The sequence below is a fragment of the Gymnoscopelus braueri genome, assembly GCF_963280865.1.
Source record: "Gymnoscopelus braueri genome assembly, chromosome: 7".
Classification (NCBI taxonomy): Eukaryota; Metazoa; Chordata; class Actinopteri; order Myctophiformes; family Myctophidae; genus Gymnoscopelus; species Gymnoscopelus braueri.
The window spans coordinates 28,331,443-28,352,075 of record NC_137608.1 but is presented as its reverse complement, the minus strand read 5'-3'; the positions used below and the strand labels follow the sequence as shown (position 1 = coordinate 28,352,075).

Here is a 20,633-nt window from a genome sequence, read left to right as displayed (position 1 = left end):
AACAGGCGCTTAGACAGAAACAGCACTATAGCAACACAGGCGCTTAGGCAGAAACAGCATCAGCAAAGTGAGCAAACCAGCCAGAACACAGTTGTTATGAGCCTCTTTGCAGAAAACAGACACACAAACACTCTTGCCGAGCTTAAGTGGTGGTGAGGGGGGAGGGGGATTCTCCCGAACAGTAGAATTTTCAAATTTGATTTGATGCACATCCCTAGGATGAATGCTGACATGGGTGAAGAAGAGCTGGAGAAATTCTCTCTGCAAGTACAAGGGCAATGTGAGATGGGTAATGCCCGATTTAGATTTGGTTACTTGGAATTGGAAGATAGCAGATCTACAAGCTGAGGTTGTACGTCTGCTATTTCCGGTGTGTCACACTGGTGTACAATCAGTATAAATCAGGCATTACTGTTCAAGGTCGGACAAAGGTACATATTTTCTCCCGGATCATTAGCGTTACAGAACCTCTCACTGATGTAGAAACATACTCCGCCTCTGGTGGATTTGTTTGTTTGAGATGCGACCGATCCATCCGAACAGGGTACAAAAAAGCAGATCATGTGATCCTCATTGCCATCCGCATCTCCCAGCCACATCTTGGTAAAAGGCAGCGTTCTTGCATCTCTAAAGTCAGGCATACATCTGGCATGAGCATCCAGTTCATCCATCCTTTTGCGAATGCATTGTACATTTAAAATGAGGATAGTTTGCTGAGAACGGTGGGAGCTGGCATCTGTTGCTCAGCCCATATTTCCTCAGTCGGAGTTGTAGTGCTTTTTGGAGAGTATACCGCTTGTTGCAGAATTGAAGGTATTATTGTGTAGCTACCAGGGGGAGTGTGCATAACATTGTCACTTGCTGCCAGTGGTATAAGGGCAAGTGATACACAGCTGTGTACATCCTCGCTGCTGCCATCATGATGTCCCCATAGGCACATCGGCTTAACCCATTTAGACCTGAGGCCGTATCTAAAAATGCCTTCTAAATCCTTACCTAAGTTTTCTGAAAAACTTCTAAAATTACAAAAAAAAAAATGTTGCTATATATTGTACATTTTTGAACCCCAAAAGGGGTTCCCGTCTTGAAAGGTATAGTTACAAATAGGGGTTCCCGCCCAAAATGGGTTAAAAGAGGCCAAACAGGCTGCAATGCCAGCCTGACAGTGTGTCGCGGGTTCGACTCCCGATCCAGACAACCTTTGCTACATTTCACCCCCACCCCCCCCCCCCCATCTCTCTCCCCATTTCCTGTCAGCCTACTGTAATCTGTCAAGGCAAAAATCCCCAAAAATCTCTTTAAAAGAATAAATAAAGAGTCCAAACAACAGCATAGACCCTCAAGTACACTCCTTCCGTCGTGATTAAAAACACTTATAGATAAAATCCAAGGCAATGAAGGTAAAAGTTAAAAGGTGCACACAAACAAACAGTTTGAAGAACTAACTAACTAACTGCTCTGTATGTTTAAAAAAATCACACCCAGTGTGAAGTGAGCGGTGCTATTTATGAGTTATTAATTTCATCATGCATCTCGGTAGCCAATCACAGCACGTCCTGCGAAGTTTGAAGTTAATTTCATCATGTGTCTCGCTAGCCAATCACAGCACGTCCTGCAAAGCTTAGCCTACATTTTACATTGTAGGCTACATTTTTTTACATTATTATTAATTTCATCATGCGCCTTGCTAGCCAATCACAGCGCGTCTGCGAAGTTTGAAGTTAATTTCATCATGTGTCTCGCTAGCCAATCACAGCACGTCCTGCAAAGCTTAGCCTATGGGCGTGTTTTCCACAGCATGGCGTCACAGCGAAAGACAAATTTTCTCGACGGAAAGAAAAACTTTCATCACGGATGGGTCCTAAACCCTCTTACAGGAGCGGTTGCACCGCTCAAAAATAATCAAGTATAAAAAAGAGGTTTAGGAGAGCACATTGTCTCTATGAGCAAAAATAAGAAAGGCTATGAAAGATTGTCCTTACTTTTGCCGGACTTCCCTGAGGAGGGCCTGTTTCGTCCAGATCTGCTGTGCCTGATGATCCTCTGGACCTGCTCGATGGAAAGCTTCTTCAACACCACCACAGGCTTAGGCCTCTTCTCAAAGTCCTCGATCAGACCTAGCCTTTCCAGCCTAACCTTGGGTTGGGCCCAGGTTTGGGGTACTGTTGCCGAACCACCATCCTTGTCACGTTTCACCTGAGAAAAAGAGGAAAGAAATGAGGCAACGGTTAAGAGGTCCATATTTGTACAAACGTTTGACAATGTTGTACAATGTTTGAAAGCAAGAAATAAGTTGGGTCCTCAAACTGAATGGTAAACAATGGATACAGCTGATTCTGATTACCCGTCTAATGTGGAAAAATAGGCTTCTGTGATGTCAAGGTTAGTGATTATTATGTTAGTATCCAACATCTTACGGGAAGATTTAGGGCAAATCACTTTTGGCTGGACAAAAACTGATCAAATTCATGTATTTCCACCTATTTAACACGAACAGGTAACTAACAGGTGGTTAGGCCAAGTGTCTGACAAGTTAACCTAATTGTCTCCCAATGTCATTTTACTAACCATCCCAAAAGTCTTAAAGATAGCAATGATTTAAAATGAAAACTGAAGCAAATGAGCAGTTGCATGATTTTGGTTAAATGAGTTTGCAGGCAGCAGTGGTGTAATAATCAGTGGATACGTATTTCTTTGGATCAGTCCAGATCACCTTAGGGATCTGGAAATTTTTCAACGCTCCACTCTGTCCTCCCAGGAGGTGAGCGGGGAACGAGTCTGGAATCTTGCCACTAGGACCAGAGGACGCCGGCTTGGGTCCGTCTGGCCTGCTGCTACTCCGGTCAGGATCTCCAGAAGAGGAGGATCGGAACCCAGGCTTGTCTCGATCATTCCGGTAGCGGTCCTCAGGCGACCGCCGATCCCGACTGTCTTTGCCGGTTTCGCTTCGATGCCTCTTCTCTTTGTCAGAGTCTCTGTCCCTGTCTCGCCCGTGTTCCCCGCGGCTGGGCGGCTTGTGCGGCTCGCCCCTTCTTTCTGAGGAGGGTTTCCCATCATGCCGGTGCCTTGGTGCGTCTCGACCATCTCGTCTGCCATCGTGTTTATCTAATCGGTTCTTGATCACTTCTGGTCGACCGTCTGGTTTCAGCCGCAGAACGGTGTCAGAACCTTCTGCTGCTGCGGGTCCACTAGCTGGTTCTTCAGGCCAGCGCTGGGCCTCCAGGGCTGGGATAGGGGCAGCCAGACAGGGGTCCAGCTGGCCATCAACCCTGCCTGCATGCTGGAGTTCGATGCTCACCATGAGGGGAGGACGGCTTGCTCCATTGCCAGCAGCGGAGGCCTCTTGAGGGGTCAGCTTGCCGGCGTTACCTCCTCCTGCCGATCCACTGCCTGGGGCTCCAGTGGGGCCACCTGGCCCCCCTGCTCCCGGTTCTAGGGGGAAATTGTCCTGCTTCCTCTTCTTTAACGGCTTGTCTGGAGAGAGAATGGAAAAATTACCGAAGTGCAAGACAGACTGAAATAAAGAACGAGAAATCTGATCTGACAGTTAAGGGCAAAGAAACCCCCTGAAATTCTAATGCTGATCATAATAATGATTAGAGCATAATCCGGTGGCTGGGTCAGAATTACTGGTGCTTTCCTAACACAAAAACCAGACATGCAAAAAACTTTCTTAGGAAATTAACAATTTGTAATCAGAGTTAAAAATGGTGCAAAAACTAAAATCCCAGTTCAGTTATTGCTCTTCATTCTTCCATTAATCTACCTACATCTATGGGAAAGATTAAGAGACCACTCCAAATGTTTCTTAAAAGTGGGGCAACTTCAGATATTTCTATACTTCAGAACATCTAGACAACAATATCAATTTATATCTAGACAAACATATCAATAATGTATGTATGTTCCGGGCATAACTCGGGCAACATCCGACCAACTGACTTCAAACTTGGCATGTGTGTCGCAGATGCCAAGAGAGATGCCTCTAACACATACCTATAAATAGTAAATAGTAAACTGGAGAAACTAATAATTTTGTCTCTTAATTTCTTCCAGAGCTGTGTGTGTATTCCATTGCGTGTCCTACATACCTTTGTCTTGCACCTCCTTGGAGCATTTCTCACTAGCCGACTCTCGCTCTATCCTCTCAATCTCAGCCAGGGCATCCAACTCAGCCTCGTCGTAAGGGGAGGAGGGAGGCTGGGGGCCACTGGCGCCTCCTGTCTGCTGGGAGGCCTGCTGCTGCCGGGCTCCCAGGTTCTGCTGGAGAACAGGCACTTGCTGAAAACCCAGCTCTGCCTCCATGGTGTCCGAGTCCATGCCTGGCACACCGTCTCCTGGGGAAGATTGTAAAATATACAGTTGTCAAGAGTTGTTTTGGTAGGGGGGGGGGGTGTTCAAGGCAAGCAGTATACACTGCTTGAACACATATACTATTTCAATTAATTGAATATTATTTCAATTACTGAATGTACATTTCAAGGAAGTTCAGGTTATCAAGGTTCCAGCGTAATTCATTATATATATACTGACGTTATCCACATGGGAGCTACGCAGTTATTTATTAGACGTACTTTGTTAACCCATTAAGACCTGAGGCCGCTTCTAAACATTTTCTAAATCCTAACAGTTTTTCGGAAAAAAATGTAAAAAAAATAATTTTCACGATTTTTCAAAAATAGCAGATCTACAAGTTCATAGCGCGGCACTCGGTGCCGCGCTATGAGCTTGTATATCTGCTATTTTTGAATAGCCTAAAGAAATCTAAAGTGACACAGATGCGTTCCAGGTATCAATGGGTTAAGGGCTGAGAGCAGCATTTCGTTTCATCACTGAATATACTTTATGAAGTCAGTGATGGGAGGTGTGAAATAGAGGTAGGGTAAACATGGGCCATTGGCTGCCAAGTTGAGCCAAATCAAACTCTTAAATGGACTTAACATTTGAAAGTTGTTGCACAAAAAACTTACCTGGTGGGTCAGACTCATTGGACTTGACCCTGGATAGCTTGAGAGTGAGTTTGGTGGAGTCCTTGTTTGGAGAGCTTACGATGTCATACATGTCTTTCTCCTCTTTCACCGCAGGGCCTTTCTTCCTCTGTTGGAGCTGCTGTTTCTGGTCAGGCCCTCCCTCCCTCGGTGAAACAGCATAGGGAGGGGGCGACTGTAGGATCAGCGGGGGCCGAGAACCCGCTGGGAGAGAACAAGGACAAGATGAAAAGAGTCATCTTTTCAGGGTAACATACAAAGGTGATGAGATCAGGTGAAATACTGTCACAATAACAAAAAATGGATGTGACATACAGACCACTAAAGAAAAAAACTAAACAAAATGACTAAGATCCTTGGGGGCCATCAAACTGCTCTTTATTTGTGCACATTTTGTGATTAATGTGAGCTGTAAAGAGCAGATTATGCTGTTCCTATAGTGAGAGGATATGTCTATTTGTACTTACATTTGGGTGTTCCATCACTCCCTGCCGGGGAACAGCCAGACTGTGGCGACCTCAGAGGAAAGGAAGAATTCCTCAAAGCCGAGTCTCCCTCCTGGACACAGACCACACACACACACACACACACACACACACACACACACACACACACACACACACAAGCTGAAAGGCCCGAGCATAAAACAATTCCAACACCCAAGATTGACCACAGAAACACCTTGAGGCAACTCAGAAACAGGCCAAAATATCCATCCTCAATAAAGATTCTCAACTCTCTTTAGAAGGGTTGCCCTCTTACCTCGTTGCCTAGTCGGTGCACAATGTTCAGGTAGTCCTCAGTGCCATGTCTGTCTGGATGGTGGTTGGCAGCATTGGCCATCTGACCAGACACCTTGCCCTCATGGATGTTTCTTATGCCACCAGGAACCATTGGGCTGGCCACAGATACTGGCAGATAACGGAGGACACGTTTTTATAGAGGGATCAGAATCTCTAGTGGGAAAAATCTGGATATTATATCAAACAGATGTAAGTTAACTCACACTGTACCTTGCCCAGCAAGTTATTTTATTACCACCACGGGTGACTTTTCGAGCTCGAAGAGCTAGTAAGCATTGCAAAAGTAATATTCTTTGGTTTGAGGGAGAGCTAGCGAGCTCAAAACATCACCCGTGGTGGTAAAAAAAGAATAAAAATCACTTGTGGCGCAAGATACAGTGTGGAGACTATATTTTCCTGTTTTGAGACTGTCCTCTCCAGCACCTGATTTGTATCGCTGGATGTGCAAGCTTATCACAATTTTGGTTGTGTAGAAACTTGGATTAATCAGAGAAAGTGAGCACTGTAAAACCCCTTTCCCACATGTAATCCCTATCATTGCTGAATAAAACAAAACCAGGAAAGGTTTGTATGGTGTTTGTTACCACATGAATTGAATGAATTTGACGAGTAGAGGTTATCTAAAGCACATGAGAATAGGCATTTGGGGACAATAAATTATGTATTTGGGATGAACAGAAATCATAAATCCTCTACTGCACTCATACCTTCACAGCTACTGCTAACTTAACTGCTCCTATCTCCAGCCTCACTGTCACACACATGCATGCTCTCTCTCCCCACCGGCAACTCCCTACCCACACAACCTACACACTGAGCTATTCATTAACACATTGATTGCCAGAGTTATTTCAGATTTTTTGCAGTTTATTGCCAGAGATTTTTCATTGAACAAAAAAAGTACCGTACTCAGGAGCCGAGATACAGACTTTTTAAGTTTTAAGTTAACAAGGAAGTGGATGGGAGTCTAGATCTTCGAAAAATCATATCTCCTTGGTCTTTGGGTCAAATTAAAAAAGTTTTTTTTTTTTTTTTTTTCTTAACACATTAACACATTGCATGCCAGTCGCGTAGATCTACGCGAACCTATTTAAAGCCGCAGCGTGCCAGTCGCGTAGATCTACGCGAACCGCCGATTCCCATGTTAAGTGCCCCAGGTGCACTTTCCGATTTTTTTTGATCCATTTCCGTTTCCGGTTTCCGGTCGGAAACGGAATTATTCGGGTTCCGGTTTTTTCGATCGTATCCGCTTCCTGTCTGGGATCCTGTTTAAAACTCGATTTTCTCTGGTTGTTTTTCTCCTCGCTGATCACTGTTTACCGTGTATCGGCTGTAGCTTCAAGATGGCGGCACGGATTTGGAAACTGTTTTCGCTGCCCGTTTCTCACGGATCCGCTGTGTGTTTAGAACCAAATGAACGCGCACTTTTAACTTATTTAGCGAGGTCTGTGGCGACATGAAAAAAAACTAAAAAACAACAATAAAACGCTGGCACTGGTGAGTACATTATGAGATTAAACTCTGGCATGGAATGTGTTAACACATTAACTGCCAGAATTATTTTCATATTTTTTTAGCCAGTGCCAGAGTTTTTCATTGGAAAAAAAAAAGTACTCAGGAGCCGAAATACAGCATTTTTAAGTTTTAAGTTAACAAGGAAGTGGATAGGAGTCTAGATCTTCAACTAATCATATCTCCTTGGCCTTTGGGTGAAATTGAAAAAAAAAAAAGTAGATCTACGCGATTGGCACGTGGCGGCTTTACGGAGGTTCGCGTAGATCTACGTGATTGGCAGTCAATGTGTTAAAGAGCTATGGTACTTTTATAACATCAGGAAATGCTGAGTGAAAAGTTAGTCATGAATAGAATGTGACATTTAGGTTAAAGTAATTGTTTGTAATCTGCATGTATAATAAACATTTGCTCATCTCTTAGTTACGCCAACATTGTTCTTATGAAGCAGTTTTGTTCATAGAACAAAATGTCATTCACTACAGCATTCTGACACTTTCATTCCCACTCCAGCTGCGGGGGAAATGTTATGTACATCATACAAGGTCGAGAGTGGCGAGATTGACTGAGCAAAATACAACGGCAATCGACACCTTCTATTGTTCCCACATGACACCAATATGGAACATCGCCAGTGGATTAGCGGCTTTACATGCCAGCGGGAAATGGGCTTGTTACACTGCGGACCAATTGGATCTATGCCAGAACAAACCTCCATCATCTACATTTCATCCTACATATTACTTAGAACTTGCCGAAGCATCTATAAGATACGATAAAAAACACAGTAGCAAAAGCCATCCATGCCATGTCTCCATATCCAACATGCACTCACGTACACGTACACATACACACTCCAATCACCTTGCTGTATCTGTTGGTGCTGGTTGTAGCTGGGTGGTTGTTGGTGGGGGTACTGCTGCAAGTAGCCAGTGGCGGGGCTCTGAGGAGTGTAGGGGCTGGGCACTGGACTGTTCTGCTGGCCCATGTTGTATCTGCTACTGGAGCCGCTTTGGGGAGACACAAAACGACTGGGGAGAGTGAAGGAATGGGGAAAAGGGTGGAGGAATTTTATTGTTTTTGGGGAGTATTGTCCAATCCTAAAAAACATACTGTAAACACCATTCAATAACTGTTTCTTCAATAGATTAATTAAATTGGATACTGCCAAAGGGATATCAGGAAAACAGGAACTGAAAAAGTGAACTGAAAACAATGTTAGAACAAATTAGCCCTGGGGGGAAGGAGGTGGCATTAACTGTGCCATTCAACACATGCTGCCTTACCTTGATGGGTTAGGAGAAATGGCTGCCTGCTGGAAGTTCCCAGACTGGGCCGGGCTATGCATGGAATTCTGGGACATCTTGTACGGTGGTACCAGTGGCTGCTGCTGCATGACATCTGCTTATGGAAAGGAAAAACAAACTAGTTCAGATGGAGCCATTATATTTGACGACAAAAAATAATATGACGTGAGTAAATCTGTATGAATGTGCGTGTTCTTGTCTGTGTCTTGCCATACTTTTCTCCCTGAAGATGCCGGGGTTCCTGGCCAACATGGTCTGCAGCAGCAGTGGTGCATCTCCCTCTGGCTCATCACTACCCAGGTTGTCCTTTAGCTCTCTGGAATTCCAATACAGAGAAAGAGTTTGATCGTATTGTTCAAATATATAGAAAGCAAAATGGGTCACACAAAGGATTAAGAATGAAAGCAATCCTCAACGACAGGTGTGGCACAGAATCTGCAGTCTGTGTGCACTACATTCTCCCTCCAAAGTTCCAGTGAAAGTGTGAGGTTAATGCCAGAGATCCCGATTCATTAACTGATGGTACATAATAAACAATAATTTGTTTTCAACTGCAATGTCTATAAATAGAGTAAAACAGCTGCGGAATTATAGTAAATCCATCAATACATAGAAATCAACAAGCAGGATCTTCCTAAAAAGCTATGTATGGACTGACTCATACAAAATCAATAATCACTTATGACCTACTAGAAGAGACTCTCCTCCCTTCTGCCCTTTCTTTCCTATTTTACTTTGTTTGGGATGTTTCTGGGCATGAACCAACAATTGGCAACCGAAAAAAATACCTTCTTCTTTTATCAACAAACGAAAAAAAAAAAGGGGTCATGGACTCGTCGTGACCAGCGTGAAGGGGACGTCAAAGACGGCCACTTGACTCCTAATACACACAACCAGCTCTAACCGTCCGAGAACCAGCAGCAACATAGGAAAGACAACACACACACAAGCCCTTGCAGAGGCACAAACAACTGATTTAGCTGTTCATAAACGATAGCAGGAATTACGTTCAATAGGAGCGGGTGCCGGGTGGCTTAAAAGAGTTTTTGTAACTCCGAGAGCGAGAGGGTACAAATACATGGATCACAGGTTTATTTGGTTCCATTTGTAACCTCTCGGAGTTAAATTAACACTGGTAAAGTGTCGCTGGAGGGTGACTGACTGTGTAAATTCAACCTATCGTAGCCTGTGTGCCAGCAAACACAATAAGCCCCCGAATCGGCATTTGAGTCAACACCCCGTTCAATTTACGGATTGCGTTGTAACATTACCGAGCGAGCAGGTCATGCTCACAGACAACCCGACCAGCAACAGCTGCCGCCCGGGATAGAGAAAAACACACCGTCAGTGGCCAAAGATAAAACCGAGAGCTGGATTACGAAACTGGCAACATATTTTAGCTAAATATGCTTCAGTTTACAGAAGTGTGTACAGAAACACTTCTGCAGCTTTTATTGATATTGTAGTGTTTTAGCGCCCCAAGCTGGAATCAAACACTGTTCTCCAGCCCAGTTAGCAGACTCCGCTGCGTCAAGAAACTCACGTGGGGGCAAGTAGCGACCAAGTCTTTTGCAGCGGCGCGCTACAATATTATTCATTCATTTCATTGATAAGATAGGCCTACAAATCAGCAGGATCAGCAGTAATCACTGCTGTAATTTCATTTTCTAATAAATATTCATACATAAGGCCAGCAATGTATGCTTTTATTTTAAGATATTCTTTATTTCCAATTTGAAATTGCACTATTAATAATAAAATTCCCCCATAAAATGGGATTCTGGTATAAAAAGGCTTGAGAACCCCTGCTCTAGATGCACCATTATCTTAATTGTCAGTTGGACATTGTTGCAATTACCTTTCTCTCCGCATAAGATAAAAGATATGGACTGTAGCTTTAAGCCCATTATCCTAATGATTGTTAAACCATGGTGTTTAACAATGAAACACCATTCATTGTTGTTGTTTTGGTGAAACCAAAGACACAGCAGCACTTCTGCATCATTAATTTGAATACAAATTGTGGTGTACTGTAGCTCGATAAAAAGAAGTTGTTTTCAAAAGGGAGATTTGGCTATTGACTAGAGGGGGAAGATAAATGCTGCGTCCACATGCGTGACTACTGCACTACCATCGTCGTCTTATGACCAAACATGAATAAAAATAAATAAAAAAGAACCACCATATAACTTCATTATCCACCATATCTGCCACACGTGACATGAGCCTGTACAGGGTCAGTGCTTTTTCTCATTACCTTTAGTCTAATTAAAGCATTGGATGTTGCCCATTCTGGCAGAAGGCTTAAGAGCAAAGAAAGGGGATCTTTTCACCTGCCACAGACAGCATTGCAAAGAGGACAGACCTCATTTCTGTCAGTGCAGAATCTTTTTCCCATGCCACTGCGCTGGCCAGCCAAGCCATGGGCACACAATGTCACATTCAAGACACTCATGGACGTTTCGTGGGATGAACAAATCCATGGACAAATGGTGCATGCCTGGGACGAAACATCCATGGGCGAATGGCGCATGAGCGGAATATACGGTACTGCGAAAGGCCACCCCACTGTGCCATAGGCTTCAATGCATTCCTGCTTATTTTATTTTATTATGGGTCCCAGCACAGAAGCTGCAGGAATGCTTTTCTTCTTTCTCCACGCGGTGATGAGACAAAACCGTAATATGCAAATTCTACCAACTACTCAGGCACAAGAAATGACACCCATTTGGCCTTAAGGTGGCGCTGTAATAATCAAGTTCGCGTTTTCACACTTATCTAATAAAACAACTTGGCCTGGAGTCAAAATGATTTAATCATTTTAATAATCTCTCAAGTCATCTGCATCTTTGCTCCACTTTTTGCTCTATAATTTTCTCAAAATCCCAATTTAGACATCTCGTCAGGAACGCTGGGGCAAGCAGTCAGGAGGGTCTACAGACTTCACTGATCTCAAGTTGTTAAAAGAAATGTCAATACATCAATCCGTTTCAATATACAACCAATCAAATGTTCCTGCAAAATAGCAAGAAAGGCAGTCTAGTCATGTGAAAGTTAACATGCGTTTACTGAAGGTCATAAGCTACATCAAACGTTGCAGACAGAATTATATAGCTCAACAGAGCATCAGCATATAGTGAACAAAAAGCAAGAGTTTTGCTTATTGTAAAAAAAAAACAAAACATATACTTGGACTGCATTCATTGCCGCTTGCATCTATATTTATCGAAGGTAAATGCAATAATATTTTGACACCTACTTATAGCCTCTACATTTGTTTAGCCATTTTCTATAGGTCATTAAGCTTGCCTAAAATGGTGTGGCAATGTTAAAACAAGCCAGTGCCCGGCTCCGCAGCTCCGGACAGTCACATTCTACCAGTTATGGACTATACAAAAGTTTGATAGATTCAATACCATGCATAGCTTGGTGGCAGCCAATTCTGCTTCGATGAGAATAGCATTGTTCCAAACACCCTAATGGGTCATACAGAAACTGTTTCCAAAACCTTCTGACAAATTTGGTACCCTGTTCTACAGCTGGGCAATATACTGTATCAACATGATATTGTTATTGTGATATGAGACTAAATATGTCACATAATTTTGGTTATCGTAATATTGTGATAGCTTATTGTAGATATCTTTTCCTGGAGTCAAAGGCTACATTACAGTGAAGTGATACAATTTCCTGAACTGTTCTGTGTGAAATGAACAATGAATACCTCTGTTTTGTCCTCATATCCACGTTACACATAATTGTTACTCAAAAATCACCACCAATTGATTTGACCAATGATTTGCCTTCACAAGGAGATAAATTAGTAAGATAAATCAGTGTCATAACTTACAACTTTCTCCTGGCAAAATGCTAGAGTTATGCAACCGCTTACTACTATCCATGTTTCACAATACCAAACCCAAACAATTCCTCGAATAAAAACTCCAATTGGTGTTGTGCTTCTTGATGTAATATCACGTTACTATGACAACCCTAACAGAGATTCCTGCTCATACACTCACATGTGTTCTGTGGAGACCTGGTTGAGGCCGTGGGCGAGCTGAGATGCCAGGTTCTCGTCCCGACAGGCCAGCAGGCAGGTGACATCCTCCGCGATCCTCCCATTGTACAGCAGGCTCTTAGTGGTGGTGGCCGGGAGAGGGGAGGGCAGGGGCAGCTGGTTCAACACTGAGGCAGCGAGAGGGAAAAAAAAAGATGAATGAGATAGATGAGTGATAGGGGAAAGCAAGAAAGACGACAGGAACTCAGGGAGGTAGAGAAAATTGTGAAAAGGAGGTAGACACAGACAGGAATGAATATACAATCAAATCTGTATATTTAAATTAACCTGTCATGGCATTTTCCCGCTCATATTCTAGACCACACATGATCAGTTGATGATGGTGTTTGTAAATGGGCTTTTTATTGTTTGTTTCACTCACAGTCTGTGAGGCTAGCGATCCCAGCAAGAGTGGTGATGGGAACATGAGGCATATCCCCATTCATGCTGAATGGTGGGGGAGTGTGTCGATACACAGGTAGATCAGGGGGGTCGATGGACGACACACCCGTCCTCACATCTCCTGACACCTGGGAGAAAACAATGTCAGAGGAAAGACGGGAATTAAGTGGGATAAAGGAGGTCGCATTTAGGGGGAAAAGAATATATGAGGGACGGAGGGAGTGGGAGAATTGTACAGATAAAAGTGAAGGAAGTAAACAGGAGACAAGGGTTGCAGATTTTAACCTGAAATTATCCAAACTCAACTGGCCGCTGACATGAGCCTAATCTCTGATATTTAAAAATGATTTAAGGAAATGTCTCTCCCAGTCAACATGTAACTGGTTGCAATGTGCATAACATTTCAACAACTCATTTTCAAACTGTCTACCACCTATCAGTGCAAGAGCTTATATTACTACAGGTCTATTCAAATAGAAAAGGTTCCCTTTTGTTTCTTTTAAGACGATCTGCTGACGCAATCGCAATATTAACATAGTACAGATTAGTCTATTCCTGTTTGTTTACCTTCTGGAAATACAGGCAAAAACGTTGTGCAGTTTAAAATGAAAAAAGGAGGACAAAATAAGAGAATCTACACAGGTGAGGGTTCTACACAGGTGAGGAGATGATATGCATTTCAATAGCAGCAGCTATGCAATGTGTGTCTGGGTGTGTGCATACTATGTTGAGGGAGATAATATTTCCTATATAAAAAAAACTCAGCAATGTAGTTAATATACATTTACTACATGAGCTACTTGTACAATAAATTGGCATGTTAGGGCCCTATGGTGCATTAAAATTGTCTCGAAAATGTTCCATTCCTTGTTATAAGCCATTGACCTCCCAGGCTGGACTATGAGGGAGGGAGGTAGAGGAAAGGTTGCAATCTGGTTGCAATCTGGTTGCAATTTTCTAAATATCTAGATGCAACCAACCCACGCTATAAGGAAAATACCTGGAAAAACTGGGATGCTGCATAAGCCTGGTTTCCACTACAAGGCCAAATCAGACTAGCTAGGAGCTTTCTTATCCAATGCTTTTCCTTTATTTTGCATATGGCTGTCAATATAGAGGTAATGCAACAATATGTCCCATATTTTACAAGAAATATAACCTAATAGTTTCCCTAATGATGTGTTACATATTGTGAATCTGCTCTGCTACATCAAAATAAGCCTGGCTCTAAAGAATCTCAATTTAGTGCTTATGGCAGCCTAGATGATTGAAACTACAGCCTAGCCACTAGTTGCTGGTAGAAATACCTTTCTGAAGAACTCTGTTCAGTCTTGGTTGGACCCACTGACATTTCAGAGAAAAGTCCTACTCCTACAGAAAAGAAAATGATTGTCACTCACTACATCAGACACCACAAAACAGATTTTGATTAACATGTTTCCTGAGGACAATTACCAATGTCCTGTCAATAGCAATTAGGCTAAACATCAAACCAGTGTATTATTCCAAAACAGTAAACACATTACATTCATTGACAAACATGCATGGGATATCAGCCACAATACAGTGTAGTAGATGTAATAGTACACATCAGATGTAAAAGGTATAATATAAAACTGCATAATCACCTAAATTACACACATGCATGGGATATCAATCAGCAGTAATATAGTGCAGTGGGCCTAGATGTGATAATGCACATCAGATGTAAAAAGATATAAGAGCACTATGTAAAAAAGGTATGCATAAACACCTAAATTACACACTTAATGTAGCTTATGCTGTGTGTTCAACAGAACATAAGCAAGCATGCTATTTCGGACTCATTCACCAAGGAAACCTTTTGAAATACTCAAACTTCACAAGCATGGCCATGTATACAGTAGGATGGATAATGTAAACCAGTGCTTCTCAAAAGTGGGGTCCAGGGACTCTCAGGGTTCCATGAGGGGGTTATAAATTGACCCATAGAAGTCTGTAACTCTGACAGTATACAAATGGAACCAAATAGATCTGTTAGGGGTCTTATACTGTCAGAGTTAAGGGGAGACCTTGAAATGTAAAAGCTTGAGAACCACTGATGTAAACAACACCAGCTACAGCTAGCTTTCTGCCCTCTCTCTAGGCAGCGAGGGGCTTGGCTGACAGCTGTGAGACTGACAGGCAGGAGGCAGCACAAAGGAACAGATGCACTGTGATGGTGGTGGTAGTGGTGGTGGAGGGGGGCTGCATCCTCCTGTAGCTAACAGTTACCATATTTAATTAGCACGCTGGCTACCGTTACGGCAGTGTGTGTGAGCTACATGAATGTTTGTTGTGGTGGAAGAAGACGCAGCGACATTTGCGTGCCTAGAACGTCATTTAACAACAACATTGCCCCTTGCCTACTACCAGACTCAGGTGTAGCCTCATATTGGCTAATAAATGTGGCTTGTGCCCAGTCAAGTGGGAGGTCAAAACACTTCAAAACAGGACACCAAATCAAAACTAACATTAGCCGAGCCAACTCAATCTTGCAAAGTCAAAACATAAGCCTCTTTGAATTAATCATACGGGGAAAATGTAAACCTACAAAACCCCACCAATGACCATCCAACCTGATTTATCAGCTTACGAAAGTTGCAGAAGCAAATTGCTTGCACGCTATTTTTTGCAAGAAAAAACCCACCAGGCTGCCATGAAGTTTATCTGACTGTAATAGCTGTGGAGCTACCGTCAATAGCTGCTATTAAGCAGCAGCTAACTAACTACGCTCCCGGAGCTCTGCTAACAACAATAGTCGAGTTTTTTGCGGTTAGGTTGGTTAACTCAAACTAGCACTGCACTGTTTTTAATTAGCCACTAACGCTATCCGTCGAAAGATAAACAAGAAGGCTAACGAAAATATAAAATAGGGGGAAGCGCTAATATCGTTAGCTAACCTTATGTTAGCTAAAAAGAGAGGCAGAAGGACTCGGCCATGTAATTCCGAGGCAAACGGCCCCGGATCCTCGGGCTCGATTTAATGACATCCAGTCTGAGGCCGCGAGCCTCGGCGCTGCTAGTCTCGCGTAGCTTAGACTCTCCAGTCTATGGAGGAGTCCCGGCGACACGGAGCGCTGGCTACCAGTGTTGCCATGTCGGCTTGTCATAAGCGACTTTGGGCTTGTTTTTCTGGGAAGTCGCTTGTAAATATTGGTAGTTGCGCGGGTTGCAGTTTTTGGGGGCTTGTTTCTAAAGTGTAGTAGTTGCTTATTTGGGCTTGTTTCCTAATGTTGTTTAAAACCAGTGGTTCTCAAGTCAAGGACCGCCAAATGTATGTATTTGTCTGCAGACCCCCATCTGAAAATATGTTATGTCAGGGACCCCTATAGAATATTTATGTTGTTAAAATGTTTCTGATATCTTCCAAATATTCCACATTATATTTCAAGATTTCTTGAAAATAGCAGATCTACAAGCTCACAAAGCGTCACATCGCAACTTGTTGTGAGCTTGTAGATCGGCTATTTTCAATGTATACAATGTTTATATGATGTGTTTGCATAGTAATGACACAGGACCCCAATGGAAACAAGTCATAGTGCTTTGTTGGGGTTAATCCTTGTGCATACAACTGTACTTTCTGTGCTTTTTTTTGCAAACTGTTAATAAAGTAATCAATCAATACAGTATATAGGTTCCGTATATAAGTGCTCATAATTATTTCTCTCACAGAACCTGGCAACACTGCTAGCTACGCGAGATTACAGGCGGAGCAGCGAAAACACACCTAACGCTAGCTGTGCTCGGCTAGTTGAGTTAGCTTCCGTTACCTTTCAATCAACGGCGCTACGCTGGTACGCAGCGCCACATTTATCCCACAACGCGTTAATTAACCCCGATTTATAAGGTTTTAGTGCATCGAGGTCGATGGAATGGGTGAATGTAGTAAATGTACCTTCGGAATGGATGTTGCGTTCAAAGGGAGGGAGGGGAAGGGGGTGTTTCGACTCGATCCGTGTCCAGTATCTCTAGCTCCCCCTTTCTTCTCTTCTCGGCGGCTCGCAGAAAGGAACTCTTGTGGCTCGAGCCAGCTAGCCTGTCAGCTAGCTCGCTAAGCTAAGCTATCAACAATAATCCGGGTCGGTCCGCGATTCGCTCTTCTTCTTCCGCCACGCTAAGGGTGAATGTTTCAACGTGAATGCATGGGGAAACATCCGTTCTTCGGTGTTTTAGCCGGTCCACGGCGACATAAATAAAAGAGCGCAGCCCAATTTCCTCCAGTAAAATGATAAATATGACGATTGTTGCGATGATCAAGAGGCTCTCCTCCTCCTCTCTCGCAGAACAAAATGCCGACCGGAAGTTCTGCCGTCTGACTGAGCGAACATCTCAGGAGTGACTGACTCCCTCCATCGGCGCCAAACGAAATGCCAGGCCGCACGTGCCTATTCAGGACGCTAGAGGGCGCTGTAACATAAAGTTTCGATCTGTTCATATCTCGATCCTTGGTTGGGTTGATTGATTGATTGATTGATTGAATACTTTATTAACAGTTTCCCCAAAAAAATACAGTTCCATACAAAAGGATGCTAAAAGGATTAAATCCAAGAAAGTATTATGGCTTGTTTCCATATTGTTTCCATTGTTTTGTATTCCATTCATCGAAACATTTAAAGACAAACAATAATATACAATAATATGCAAAAACATCTTATAAACGAGTAGTAATCAAAAAGAAAAATATGTACAGTAAGACAAATAAGTGTGTTTGTGTTTGTGGGGGGGAATAGAAAGCTTACCGGAGCTTTCGCAGCTTTCCCGCCTTTTTTTTAACTAGGAAGTGAGACAGGGGACCTTATTAGGATATAGCTAAACTTATGCCCGATTAAATTATGTTTTTGTAGAAACGAAGTTGACAGCGATCTTGGACACAACCTTAAAGGGCAAAAACTTTTGCAAAAAAACAAATTTTTAAACAAAGATATTAATAGTACATTCTACACCTATGTTATCAATACAGATTGAGATGGTTACTTTTTATGCTTTTAACAAAAAGTTGTGAATCCTTGTCTGAGACAAGGGTGTTTTCTGGCAGAGTGCAAGTTTAAATGTAAAAAAAAAAATGAAAGAAAGGAAACCAGACCAAAACATTTGGTATATAATTCATATATATAAATCTTTTAAGAATGTATTTTCATCCCCAAAAAATTATCATTAATGTGTTAATAAATAATAATTTGAAGCAATTGTAGAAATATTAGACCTTAATTGGCGAATTAAGGTCTAATCATGTATTTTAAAAAATAGGGAAAATAGCCAATTTTACATCAAAGTGCCCACTTTTCCTTAGTGCCCACTCTTCCTGTTACCATTTAAATGTAGGCCTACAGCTATCTCAAAACACACAGCAAACCATATCTGTAGGCCTATCTGTCTCTATGGAAACAGGCTTCCCAGCTGTAGAACAGTGGTTCTCAACCTGTTGGTCGGGACCCCCAGGGGGGTCATCACATGATTATTATTTATTTATTTATTTATTTTATGTATAAAAAAAAAAATAATAAAGAAAGAAAATAAAAAAGACCATTACTGCATCAAAAGTAATCAACAAATATACTATAATAATAAAATAGCTATATAAAATAACCTGTTGTGAGCTTGTAGATCTGCTATTTTCACAATATTTAATTGTGGAACCGAGTCAAACTAATGTAATATCTCAACTGAATCCTACAATTCCAAGTGCTTATCAGGGTGGGGGGTCCCCAGTTCAAATATGATTATTTTGGGGACCACGGCCTCACCGGCCTGAAAAGGTTGAGAGCCACAGCCACTGCTCCTAAAGGTGGTGAGGTGAGGTTGGCTGAGTGCACCACAGGGAGCTCTCTCCCACCCTTCCGACGCATACGACTGCAGCAGGTGCTTGAGTAGGCTAGGCTACAAACACCCTCCCGTGGACTGTGTGATAATGTGAAATGCAAAGCCCTGGAGGCTGGAGGTGTCTACCCAGGGCTTCTACAGCCGGGGCTCAAAGCTCAGAAAGAGATGTTTCCCTGCGGCTGTCAGAGTGCATATAGCCAAAAAACAAACAAAACAAAAAAAAACTCAAATAATCCCTAGCAGCCTCTCAAAATGTTGGTTGCACAATATATATAGCCTACTATGCGGCCCTCACACCTACATCACCGCCGATCCAACTGATATGCCCATACAGTATGAGTATGGAGATCTCTGTATATGTCAGTCCTTGTCCCCTTTATGCCCATACAGGCCTATGGAGATCTCTGTTTAATTTTATGTCTATCTCATCTATAATTGTTTTTTTTACTTCATTAGCCTATACATCCAGTATTTTTTTTTTATTATAATCTTGTTAGATTGTATTGTGATAGTCTCTGCAGAACATGTCCCACCAACATTTCGGAGCTTGTACCTATGATTAAGTATGAATAAGTGACTATAATAAATCCCTTTTCTGTCCTCCCTTGTTGCAGTGTCCTAATTCCTAAATTATAAATAGTGTAATCATGGCCCTGCCTGAACCACACATTGTAGGTACTATAAGTAAAACTTATCAGATTCTCATACATTCAGAACTTTGTATACAGTGGTGACACTTTTTATTCTGAGTTAAAGTATTTTAAGTGACCTCTAGGTGTCAGCAGAGGCAGTTGTAGAATATTGCACATTTGGTCCATCTTCTGTGAAATACACTCACCTCACCTGTTGTTGTTGTTGTCTGTATGCAATATTGAATATTCTCACAACTGCAGGCATTATGGAAAATTACTTGCATTTGGATATTACTGGACGCAGTTCCTTAGCATAAATTAAACACCAATCATCAAATCAAGTGTGGAACTTTGGAATATAGCCGTAGTGTGTATTTATATAAACATTCTCTATTTCAGTGTTGTTTCAGTGTATTAGACCTTTACCTAACCTATAGTAGGCTATATTGGAAATCCGTAATTACGCTGTTTACTAGAGTGAATGTGAGAATGCCAGTGGAGAAGACTTGGCCCAAGTCCCTGTTATAATTTGGGTTGGGGAGGAAAATAGGAGGCATTCACCCTGAACAACATTTATAAATGTGCCCTGGAGCAAGGCACTGAACCTCCAGCTGTTATAAGAGCATATTGGTTGTGAACAGAATAAGACTGTGGTAGTACTAATAATTCCCCATTAGTCTTGCTTCTTTTGCACACTATGCAATAGCTCAGTGGTTCTCAAATGTTTTATTGATTTATTTTAAGGACCACCATAACTCTGAGAGTGTTCAAATGTTCCATTTATACACTGTCAGAGTTACATTCAGATCTGTAAGGGTCAATTTGGACCCCCTTGAAGAACCCTGAAAGTCCCTGGACCCCAATTTGAGAACCACACTGCTATAGCTAAACAAAACAAAATGTGTTGAGAAGTAAGGGTTGAATGGACCTGCCTATAAATGTCTAATACTGTCTATTCATCACATCTGTCAAAATATAAGTCATATTTAATCCAAAAACCTTATCATATATCGTCGCTGTCTGGCAAAAAACAGCTAACTTTTCAGCTTTTTTCATAAATCAGTACTATTGAACACCCTTTATGT

At 42.2% G+C, this 20,633-nt stretch overlaps 1 protein-coding gene across 4 annotated transcripts in view; it reads right to left on the bottom strand.

Moving 5' to 3' along the window:
• The window catches only part of nipbla (NIPBL cohesin loading factor a), a 42,914-nt gene extending 25,533 nt beyond the window's left edge, over positions 1-17,381 (bottom strand). For 2 of the 4 annotated variants that reach the window (XM_080434205.1, XM_080434207.1), the window contains exons 1-13: positions 16,992-17,381; positions 14,380-14,443; positions 13,053-13,200; positions 12,633-12,798; positions 8,826-8,926; positions 8,590-8,707; positions 8,168-8,334; positions 5,751-5,899; positions 5,456-5,546; positions 4,971-5,192; positions 4,092-4,337; positions 2,714-3,474; positions 1,983-2,196 (exon numbers count right to left, since the gene is read on the bottom strand). In XM_080434205.1, the coding sequence (XP_080290331.1) occupies positions 1,983-2,196; positions 2,714-3,474; positions 4,092-4,337; positions 4,971-5,192; positions 5,456-5,546; positions 5,751-5,899; positions 8,168-8,334; positions 8,590-8,707; positions 8,826-8,926; positions 12,633-12,798; positions 13,053-13,116 (2,299 nt within the window). In that variant the 5' untranslated portion in view covers positions 13,117-13,200; positions 14,380-14,443; positions 16,992-17,381. The remainder of the gene's footprint in view (positions 1-1,982; positions 2,197-2,713; positions 3,475-4,091; positions 4,338-4,970; positions 5,193-5,455; positions 5,547-5,750; positions 5,900-8,167; positions 8,335-8,589; positions 8,708-8,825; positions 8,927-12,632; positions 12,799-13,052; positions 13,201-14,379; positions 14,444-16,991) is intronic. The other 2 variants (XM_080434206.1, XM_080434208.1) reach the window with 1 other exon arrangement.
• Positions 17,382-20,633: the final 3,252 nt, after the last annotated feature.